The 12,033-nt window shown below is 35.3% G+C and overlaps 1 protein-coding gene across 2 annotated transcripts in view; it reads right to left on the bottom strand.

Moving 5' to 3' along the window:
• Nucleotides 1-6,859: 6,859 nt before the first annotated feature.
• LOC123534161 (retinal-binding protein-like) overlaps nt 6,860-12,033 on the bottom strand; it is a 40,624-nt gene continuing 35,450 nt past the window's right edge. For both annotated transcript variants that reach the window (XM_045316258.2, XM_045316260.2), the window contains exons 13-15: nt 10,738-10,877; nt 10,384-10,532; nt 6,860-7,759 (exon numbers count right to left, since the gene is read on the bottom strand). In XM_045316258.2, the coding sequence (XP_045172193.1) occupies nt 7,590-7,759; nt 10,384-10,532; nt 10,738-10,877 (459 nt within the window). In that variant the 3' untranslated portion in view covers nt 6,860-7,589. The remainder of the gene's footprint in view (nt 7,760-10,383; nt 10,533-10,737; nt 10,878-12,033) is intronic.

The raw sequence follows: 12,033 nt of genomic DNA, 5'->3' as shown, positions 1-12,033 counted from the left end.
TGAGACTGAAATGAGAAAGGAACTGAAAACCAGTGTTAAATTTGCAAAAAGCCGTATAGAAATTGGATAGTTTTCATAGTTTCTTAGCATCTGATCAGACTTCCCATTTATTACAAAATATTTTTTCTGCAATTTACAAGTATACTTTGTAAACTTCAGTAAGTTTATGTCAAGGGCCACTTTTTACAAAAACAAAAAAAGTTTAATGAATTACATGTAAATTAAACTGGGGATAAAATCATTTGCAGCAAAGTCAGTTAAGTCTGAGTCCAAACATAATTAGTCTTTTATCATGCTGTACCATTGTCTAATATAATATATGTTGGATAATTATGTTGTTTTGGAAAATTTTGGGATAAAGTATTGTGTACTTGGTAGTGAAGATTTCAGTTTTTCATGTAAGCAGTTTTCTCTAAAGCAGTCAAAATCATTCAAACTTCACAGATGTCTTCAGCATCATTTGTTTACCCCACATGATACCCCAAATTTGTTTTTGTCAAAGTTATGCCCCTTTTGAACTTGGACAATTTTTGTTGTAAGGAAGTTTCTCAGAAATTGCTTTGCCAAATGCTTTCAGACTCCACACATATCTTAGAAGTTCCTCAGAAACTGCTTTGCCGAATGCTTTCAGACTCCACACATATCTTAGAAGTTCCTCAGAAACTGCTTTGCCAAATGCTTTCAGACTCCACACATGTCTTAGGTTCTGACATCACAGAAGAGTTACAGATGACTCCTATCGATTTTGAGGTTAGTAGGTCAAAGGTTAAGGTCACAATGACCCGGAACAGTTAAACGGTTTCCGGATGATAACTCAAGAACGCTTGGGCAAAGTATCATAAGTTGATAGGGAGGTTGATCATGACCAGCAGATAACCCCTACTGATTTTGAGGTCAGTAGGTCAAAGGTCAAGGTCACATTGAAGCAGAACAGGAGAACTGTTTGCCAGGTAATTTGAGAATGCTTTGGTTTAAGATAACATTTGATACAGAGGTCACTTATACATTTGTAACTGGTAAATGACCCATAATTATTGATTTGAGATCAGTACGTCAAATGTCCAGTGCACAGTAACCAAGTAATTTCTGTTCCTTGTGCAGTTACTGAATGCATCAGGGGAGGGGGGAGTGGCTTTTCGTGTTCTTCGAGCTCTTGTTTATATAGATTTTTTTATTAAAAGTAGTAGTAAATTTGTCTCTTCACTTGTAAACAAAGATTGCTTAATAGCTGCCATGTTGTTACTATTTATGGTAACTCAGATGCATATAAGCAATGTTTATCTAAACACATGTGCATGCTCTAATCTATTTTTACAATGACTTCTTTAGTTATATTTAGATAATGTCACGGATGCGTCATACATAATCATAGTCACAATGTCTAGCCTGTGTTTATTTACATATGACATTTCTTTCTAAAAATAACTTATGATCAAAAGTTTCTATAAATAGCCAATCAATCAAATGCTAGAAAAAACAGATGCTTCTCTGTAAATATGAGCTGGCAAGTGGGGGACTGTTTTACAGCGGGAAAGCAGATGTGTCCAAATGTTTTCGATGTCACATGAAGTTAAGCGTTTGGGAAAGTACGGACTGTGCTTTGAGACAACATTATAAATGGTTTCCAAACTGCGAATATCTCAAAATTGTGGGCACCCCTCAACAAAAACAAACTGGATGTTGGTAAAGTACCACATAAGGTGCTTTGGAACAGCAACAACAACTTGGTAGCTTTGGAGCATTTAGTTCAACAACTACAAGGTCAGATTTGTTTGTAAATAATAGAAGTAAAAATGTACAAGTATAACGTTGCATGAATACGTCTTGGTATATGTTGTCAATAAAATTGAATAACTGGAACTTTGTATTTTGACCCTTATTACTCATGCGTAAAATACAACATTTCTCCCTTATTCTTGGAACGACTATAGTGGTGTTTGGTATTAAATGAAAGGGTTTGACAAGTACTATTTTATTGTTTACATAAACATGTGTGGCCACTCATACGTAAAATGCGTCAAAGTAAGCTTACCAGATCCTTACACTTTGATATCCAAAATGGGAGTGAATGAATTTCAAGGGTAAAGTATAATAAATGGAGTCAATATAATAAATAGCAGTTTTCTGATTGGTTAGTGATACGATGCATTCTGATTGATGTCTCCTGGATCAGACGCATATAAATCATAGGTCGATTTTACTATGACAGAATGCGTTGCCTCCCTGGCAGCATCGTACCAAAAATGAAAAAATGGTACTAGCAGCTTCCTCGCTTGGCGCTCAGCATTAAGAGGATAGTGCTAGGACTGGTCAGCCCGGTGTCAGTATAATAAGACTAGGTGGGGTATCATGTCATGTGTCTACGGCGTGATATTCCAGTGAAGCAGCACTATAAAGTTGGGCATTGTGCTCACTGCTACAAGTAGACACCATCGTTTATATGACTGAAAAAATGTTGAAAAAGACGTTAAACCTGTACACACACACAGAGAATGCGTTGCGAACTACTGCATAACGCCACCACCAACAACAACACCCCCACTACAATACTTTTGACAGCAAAAATCTGTCTTAAAAGCGTACGAATGGCATGTAAGTTTTGTACGAAAATCATTTTACGTCTTATTCACAAATGAATAAGTGCCCTTTTTGTCACCAGTCATTCTCCAGGCGTGACGCCATGCTGAGGTATCAACGTTATACGAGCCACTGGCAGTTATTCACAATCATTACAAATATCTGACACTTGGAAAGAGATGACGTTTCAACATCCATTTTCTTTGGTCGTTTCAGGACCTAGTGGTAGTGAAAAAAAACTGAATGGCCCAGAAAACTGTTACTATCAAATCACATTAGACCTCGGCCACATACTACATAAAGGATTCCCAATACATAAATGTTAAAGAAGCCTGCTGGTCTTTGGCGACTGAGAGGTGTTGCAAATTTTATTACCTCTCATGAACAGACTCCATCAAACCGAGTCTGCTATTATTCTGCTTGGTTGCATTCTATGCTTCCAAAGGATTTTTTTCTCACCTGAGCCAAAGGCTCATGGTGAGCTTTTGTGACTACTCAATGTCTGTCGTGCGTCCGTAAACATTTTTAGCTCAAGGTGAGCTTTTGTGATCGCCCGGTGTCCGTCGTCAACAATTCGACTGTTAACACTCTAGAGGTCACAATTTTGGCCCAATCTTAATGAAACTTGGTCAGAATGTTATCCTCAGTAAAATCTTGGATGAATTCGATATTGGGTCATCTAGGGTCAAAAACTAGGTCACCAGGTCAAATCAAAGGAAAAGCTTGTTAACACTCTAGAGGTCACAATTTTGGTCCAATCTTAATGAAACTTGGTCAGAATGTTACTCTCAATAAAATCTTGGACGAATTCGATACTGGGTATTCTTGGCTCAAAAACTAGGTCACCAGGTAAAATCTAAGAAAAAGCTTGTTAACACTAGATGCCACTTTTATCATATGTCTTCATGAAACTTGGTCAGAATGTAAATCTTGATGATCTTTAGGTCAAGTTTGAATCTGGGTCACGTGGGGTGAAAAACAAGGTCACCAGGTCAAATCAAAGGAAAAGCTTGTTAACACTCTAGAGGCCACATTTATGACTATCTTCATGAAACACAGTCAGAATGTTAATCTTGATGATCTTTAGGTCATGTTTGAATCTGGGTCATGTGGGGTCAAAACTAGGTCTCCAGGTCAAATCGAAGGAAAAGCTAGTAAACACGCTAGAGCCCACATTTATGACCATATCTTAATGAAACTTTGTCAGAATGTTAATCTTGATGATCTTAGGTCAAGTTCAACTCTAGGTCAAGTGGAGTTAGAAACTAGATCTCAATGTCAAATCAAAGGTAAAGCTTGTTAACACTCTGGAGGCCACAATTATGACTATATCTAAATGAAACTTGGTCAGAATGTTAACCTTGATGATCTTTAAGTTAAGTTCGAATCTGGGTCATACGGGGCCAAAAACAAGGCCACCAGGTCAAATCAAAGGAAAAGATAGTTAACACTCTAGAGGCCACATTTATGACCATATCTTAATGAAACTTGGTCAGAATGTTAAACTTGAATATCTTTAGGTTAAGTTTCAATGTGGGGTCAAAAACTAGGTCACCAGGTCAAATCAAAAGTAAAGCTTGTTAACACCCAAGAGACCTAATTTTAAGTTTGAAACTCATGGGAGTTGATCAGAATGTTAATCTTAATGATCTTGAGGTTAAGTTCCAATCTGGGTCAGGTGGGATCAAAACCTAGGTCACCAGGTCAAATCAAAAGTAAAGCTTGTTAACGATCTAGAAGCCACATTCATGACTGTATCTTCATGAAACTTGGTCAGAATGTTAATCTTGATGATCTTTAGGCCAAGTTGGAATCTGGGTCATGTGGGGTCAAAAACTAGGTCACCAGGTCAAATCATATTTCCTAGACTATTTGATTATAATTACCTGATGACCCCAAGTGATTAGGGGTCACCTGACTGTGACCTTGACCTACTGACGTACTTTCTTATTTTTTAAGATACAGCCTTGAAATTTGGATGACATGTACAGTTTTGCACACCGATTTCAAAACTGACGTGACCATGAATATGACCTACTGACCTACTTTCTAATATTTTAGCATCAGTTTGCCATTTTAAACATGTGGCTCTTGTTACTCAGGTGAGCGATTCAGGGTCATCATGACCCTCTTGTTTAGATTTTATTGATGATTGAAGCTAAATATGATCAAAGAATTGCTGATGCTGTGAAATATCACATTAATTTAAATGCAAAAGAAGAAATCCTCAAAGTTTGATACACTATCAAGGCTGAATTGGAAAATTAAAACTTATAAAAATAGTTAAAAAAACTTAAACAAATTCCTTTTAACACATTGGAGTTCTAAGACCGACTTAAATCTAAAGAGAAACCTAGGCTGAAAACCTTGTTACGAAAGTTTGATAAAATAGTAATTGTACTTTTTATTTTCTTAATGACTTGATTTTTCTTCACTTAAATAATTGAAGAAATTAAGTTTAAATGCCTCCATTTGAGAAATAATCTGAGGAGGAGGAGGCGGTCGAGCTAGATGAAAAGGAAATTGGAACTACGTACGTATTGTATATACTAACTATCTAATCGATTTTCAACTAGAAATAAGCGGTTAACTTGCCTGCCAGACCTTTGGATAGAGCAAAAGATTTATCCGTTGATTTCATTGTTCAGCTCGAGGCGTTGTTTAAGTTTTGATTATGTTGCAGTGCTTGGTGAGAAACAACAGTTGAAATATTAATCACAAACGACTCATTCAATCTTTCCTCTCACGAATTTGGGTTTTTAGCCACATAGTGTGAAGACCGGGGATTTACACCCCCCCCCCCCCCCACACACACACACCCCACCAAAAACACACACACACAGACGAAAAAGAACAAACGAGATAAATAATCTGCGCACAGCCGTTATTAACAAAACATAGGTTCAACTAAAAATTTAGAGGAGATCGAAAATTAAAATTGCAATGGCCAAACAGAAATCATGAAAACCCGGACTGAACTTCCGATGAAATAAATATAAAAAATACAAAGGAGTAAGTGTGGCTGCCAGGGTACGTACTGTTTAGCTATGGGAATAAATGCTGGAGTGGTACCAGGCACAGATAGATTAAAGCACGTTCTTCAAGACAACGTGCATGTCAATATATCAAATCAATTCACAATTCAAAAGGAATGTTTTTTTATCAGTGTCTCAGGTTCGGCAAATCAGTATATTAGAAACGCTGCGCCGTTTTTCACAAAATGAAGGGAGACGCTACTGAGACGAATATATTCTTATTAAAAGAATTGTGTGGCATTATATTTCTGGCAAGTCTGACACGTTTTGTTCTTTTTATAAGATTATTAAACTCGTGTGTTCATTCAATTTTGGCAAACTTTTCTGTCTTTCGTAAAAAAATAGAGGTAAAAAATTTGGGGTCATGTTTGACCTATCTTTAACTTCTTTTGTTGCTTGGACGGATACCAAAACAATGGGCACAGGTATTTACCATAACAAGATGATGTGTTGCATGCAAGAGTTGATCCCTAGCTCCAAGGTCAAAGTCGCACCAAGATCTCTGAATTCATTTGTCTTTTCCGGTTATAACTTTCATACGCATTGCCGAGTATTACAAATAACTGGGCACAAATAGTTGCTATAACAAGACAATTTGTCATATGATAGACACATGCCGTAACTCAAAGGTCAAGGTCATGATTAGAGGCCAAATATTTTATGTAACGTTTCTCTCCCGGCCTATTATATTTGTAAGATACTCAAATAACTTCGCAGAAACGTTCAACAAAACAAGACAATATGTCACATGCAAGACCAATCCCCCTTGCTTAAATGTCAAGTTCGCACTTAAAGGGCATGGTTTCAATCAGTCAGTTTTTTTGCCTAATCTATAAATTTTGTATTAGTTTTCTTGCCTTATCTATATATTTTGTGTAAACAGATTAATTTGCAAATAACTTAGCGAACAAATTCACCATAATATTTTTTCAGTGGACTTAGATCCCTAACGTCACACTTCGGGTTCATCTTAAACATTCTTTGTTTTTACAGTATACAGCGGGGTATTCGTATGTCTAGTGATTAACCTTTAACCTGCTAAATTTCTAAAATTGACTGGTCCATCATTCATTTTGGGCAATAACACTTATTATTCAAAGGGATGTTCACTGAAAATTTACTAACCGATTAACGAACAGTGCAGGCTGATCTTGGTCTGCACTGGTCACATATGCAAATTCACTTGCCACCAGCCGGCTAAAAGTTAACTGCCTCTACCAGGTGTTTTGAAATGAAAACAACTCCGGTTTAATCTTTACAATATCAGTATATACAGTGTAAAACATATATAACAATGTCTAAAATACATATAATAAGTTATTTCTGTACAAATATAAATAAGTATGATATGTCTGTAATAACAACAAAGTCCCTTTAAATGTATTAACTCAGATATTTTAGTGAATTAAGTAACTCCGAGATTTCACTTGTTAGAAGATTCTCTGTGTTGATTAGATAAGCTGAGAAATAATAATCTCTTTGTCTATATTCAAAAAACTGGAACATTCTTCTTCTATGGAAGGCCATCTCTAACACTATTACATGCCTGGATTCCAATGAAAATTTAGTTTTTTAAAAAAAAGCCTGTCAATCAGAATTTCGTTTTTGAATGATTTTACACTTAACATACCAACCAAAGTTGAAGCACTATATGATAAACACAGAAAAACTATCTTTTATTGCGTATTTCCATGCGACTGTTATGCTCACGGTCAAGACTTTTTTACAATATCAACAAGACAAAATATCAAAATTTTGGCATTGAATACTGTACATTTTTATTATTAACACGTGCAAACTTTCAGTTAAACTTGAATGCAAGTGCCAAGTTTTAACTGTTGTGAAAACCGGGCAGAGCTGTATAATTTAGTCTCTCTTTAAAAGATAAAGACATATACAATATTTAGCGCTGATATGTTTTAGTAAGTATGAAAAACTTATGTTACACCAACGAATTCAAGCATGAAACAAAATGGATCATAAATGCGTAGTTTCGAATTTTTCCTCGAGCGTTTTCCAGTCTCCCATTTCCACCAAGTCATTTATTTCCGAGCGGACATACTCGTCGTCCACCTCGATTACCTCCCCTACATAGAAAATGTTCTTTGATCGTGTCCAGCTGAAGGAATTGTCAAAATAAAGTAAATCTGTAAAGGTAAAATAAAGCAACATTTTGTTTATGTTCAGAAATTATCAAACGAATATAAAGTAAAAGAAAACAAAATAAAAAGTACGATACTGTCAAATCGATTTTTTCACCGCAAAATTGTAAAAAATGCGTAAATTTACCCTGCGTAAATTTACCCTGCTAAATGGACTGGTTTTTCATTCAATCAGGTCAGTGCCACTTGTTATTCAAAGGGGGTTTCACTGAAATAGCGAACAGTGCAGACAGTGCCACTAGCAGACTAAAGGTTAACACGTGAGAACCGATTACTTATCACGGAAATATGTATACCTTTTTCTGAATAACCTTTTTCGCCTTGTTAGAATATATTAAAATCTACTTATGCTATAGGCCCTACCATTGAATTACCAGTTTTCAAAACCCTAAGGAATTTAGGGAAATTATTTATAATTAATGAAATTTACAGGACATGATAAAATAGTTATAATGAAAACTCATCTTTAGAACTCAAAAATTAAATTCTAAACACACATATCTTCAACATGGCGCCAGATTCAATAACCTGTGTTCAACACCTTCTAAAATGCATACAATAATTGTAAGAATGATGTTAGCCTTTAAAGTTACTGAACCTTTTAAGTTAAGGTAGTTTGTTGTATTTTTTTTTTGTTATTCATCAAATTTTGTCTGTCTTATTCTCATGACAAAATAATTTATCACATGACAGGAAAATTAAGATTCAAATCCAGAAACTATCATCTTTTAGCTTTTATTCAATCACTATTTACAATTGTATTCAAACTGTTTAAAAATGATAAAAGTTCATCAAACTGGAGTTATTAAGCTTTTTTCAGTCACATTGTTCACACAATTTTTGGATAAATTTTACAGAATTCATATAAGTCAAATAACATGTTTAAATCTAATTGTACAAATATATTTTTGATTATATCAAATATATATGATTTTGAAGAGCAGACAGTGGCTAATTTTCTCCATGAAAGAAACTGCTTTACCTTAAAACAGAAATTATCCACTATGGATATGTGTTAAACATGCAAAATGGTAATAGTGGAAAACAACATTTTACACATCATATTGAAAGGAATTAAATGAAATATTTGTTTTTCATGCATTTTAATTTTCAAAGTTTCTGCACAAACAATATTTACTGTAGGGGACGTATATGTCGATAAGCTGTTATATGCTTAAGACGAATAAATGTATGTTCTGTTCTGATAAATATATTCGGCTAGGTAAGCATATTGAGCACTCAATATGTTGCTGAACCTATGGAAAAAAATCTTAAAATGTTTATGCGAGTAGGTGTGTGTGTGGGGGGGGGGGGGGGGGGAGCGGTTCTGTTTAGAACAGTTTTGGCATAAAAATTAAAATAATTGTTGTTTCAACATACAACTTACACTAAAGTAATTGCATGTTTAGGCAGAAAAAAACTCTGCCAGAATTAGGGAACCTAACTGCAAATAAAATTGTGACAGGTTCTCATGCAAGTCTGGGAAATCCTTCACTCTATTCATTTAACCCTTACCCTGCTAAATTTCTATAATGAAATTGTCCATCTTTTAATTTGGACAGTACCACTAACTGTTAAAAGGGGTGCTTACCAAAAAGACATGACTGAATGGCGAACAGTGCAGATCATGATCAGACTGCATGGATGTGCAGGCTGATCATGATCTACACTGGTCGCAAAGGGTAATAAAAAGTAGAGCAAACAGTTTTGCTGCTGTTTTTCACTATAGAAATCAGTTTTAATTTACAGTAAAAATTCACGATATCTGTGAATCGTTCGAATAAACACAAGAAATTCGTTTACTGTTTTCTAGTGCCGAGGTATATATATTTGAAACTTTTTCGTTCCGAGCACTGGTTTTATGTAAAAAAAACTTTATTCTTTATAACGCTATAAGACTGAGTGATAAGTGTACGGGTATTCGGGCTGCTGTTTTAAAACGCTGAAAAGGGGGAACGACTTTCTCGCGCGCACGTATTTTTCGGCAACATGCAGTGTGTACAAGACAACATTGGTGTTCACCTATGTGCAATAATTACTGTTCATTCATGACCTCCTCTTGTATAACAACTTCGGACCAATGTTTTAATACCTTTTCTTTCACCCAGCTGAATGAATTACTAAATACCAGGGTGTCTGAAAGAAGGGTTAATAACTGCAACAGATTTCTCTCAAAATAAAATCGAAAGAGAAGAACATATTCAAGCCTGTATTGTGACAACTTGTGAACTAAGACCATTCTACTGTTGAAGACAAGGTGTTTTATTTCTGTTTTAATGTTAACATGTGTTTAAACAACATTTAAAATATGTAAAAAGATAACGACGTCGCTTGGCTCTTCTATGTGTTGTCTTCAGGTTTGACTGTACATGGCATCTTTAACTGTACTCGTTTATTGAAACAGGACTTTAAGGACGAGTTAAACTCTAGGAAAGCCGAGGCAATTGGCAAATTTGTGATCAAAGTGAGGTTCGAACCATACCAGCAACGTTTATTCACGCATACTGACGCTTCTTTACTGGGATATGAATTTCCCTGTTACAAGTAAGAAATCGACGCTTACTCAATAATATAACTCTCTTCTCTCTAAAAGCACGTGATTAACTTACATTTGCCAGGTTCCTCACACGTTATGCTACCATCTTCCGCAACGTGCTGGCTATTTACACGTTTCATGGGCAATACTACTGATGTCACCCCATTTTTCGTCACATTCACACCAAATCCTATATCATAATCCTCCGTTTTGAACTCCCATCTGAAAACGAAAACATAAAAATTCGAGATTATAAAATGAAATTATTAAGACTCACTTTAAAATAAGTCAAGTTTGCTGTTCGTTTGGATTTTTTATGAAAGCTTACAATCACTCGTAAAACTTAACCCATATAAGTGCATAGCCTATAAACAATTTTGTCGGACACTTCGTAACGATTAAATTCATTTGGATATGTTTTGTGTACCTCAAAATGCTGCCCGGTTTGTCAATCTGGTACTCGAGCTCGAGTTTTTCACCTCTAGATATTGTTGCTGTTTTCATATGCTCATACAGCTCCTTAATATCGAGGAAGTATTTCTCTGGCACTTCACCACCTTGGTTAATCTACATCACAAAATACAAATGTGTTAAAAGAGTTACATAATCCGAAATAATCCGTAATAAAATACATACACCTATTGAGCGACAAAAGCAAATTTACTTTGGCAAATTTAGATAAAATTACTATTGAACTTAATTATACTACCACCGACCTTATCAATTTAGTGAATTCATGGCAATATTTTTTTTTCCAAATTAGATATAATATATTTCTTGACCCAGCCGCAAGTAAGTAAAGAAGATTATTGGGACTCCTTGAGTTGTAGACGAGACACGAAACGTTTCCGACGGAAGAACTACCTAATGTTTAGACGACAATGCGAGTACTGGGGATCATAAAAGTGTACCGGTTAACAAGAACCTAGTAGGTATATATACCTTCTATTTATACGTTTTTTGCTTCGAAAAAATAACCTTCGGTACACAAGTTTATTCTCAGTTCAATATCTGGTATATTGTATTAATTTGGATGTACCTATCCGCCTGTTGCCCAAATACTTATTACGTTGTCCTTTTGAAAATTCACGTAAATTATGTTCCATTTATTCTACATATTATGTGCCGTATTACATTTATTCTACATATTATGTGCGGTATTATACGGAAGACTGATTTTGCATGTAGCAGGCGATATCTTGAATGCCGAAAAAATGTGCAGAATGTTGAAATTTTAGAAGATAATTATCCCTGGCACGAAAACTTGAAATCTGAACTCCATAATGTCAACGTTGTTCTTTTTGCGCGATGAATATCAAGTTCTGATCCAGCCTACCGGCTTTTATAACTAAATATTCGTTTATATAACTAGCCATTTTCATAACAATAGCCATTTACAAAACTGAATAGCAAAATTCCATAAAGATGGACGCACAATGGCGGATTCAAGCAGTTCTCATTTTTTTTCTTTGTGAAGTATTTTCTTTCAACTTTCTTGCTGCAGTTATATGGCAGGCCTATGCTTGATATTTTTGGTAGCATTTCACTATAAAAAAACGCACTGCACAAGATTTTGTTCTGAAATCTCCGGTAATACACAGCCACAACTATTTCATGGTTCACTGGCTGATTTTATAGTGTTTTCGTTTGACAAAAAACATATTTCTTGCTTCAAACATGACAACTTTTCAAATATCACCATGGGACAATCTTCGTGTGCATC

Source organism: Mercenaria mercenaria, chromosome 12 (genome assembly GCF_021730395.1).
Source record: "Mercenaria mercenaria strain notata chromosome 12, MADL_Memer_1, whole genome shotgun sequence".
NCBI classification, from domain to species: domain Eukaryota; kingdom Metazoa; phylum Mollusca; class Bivalvia; order Venerida; family Veneridae; genus Mercenaria; species Mercenaria mercenaria.
This window is presented reverse-complemented; position numbering and strand designations above follow the sequence as displayed.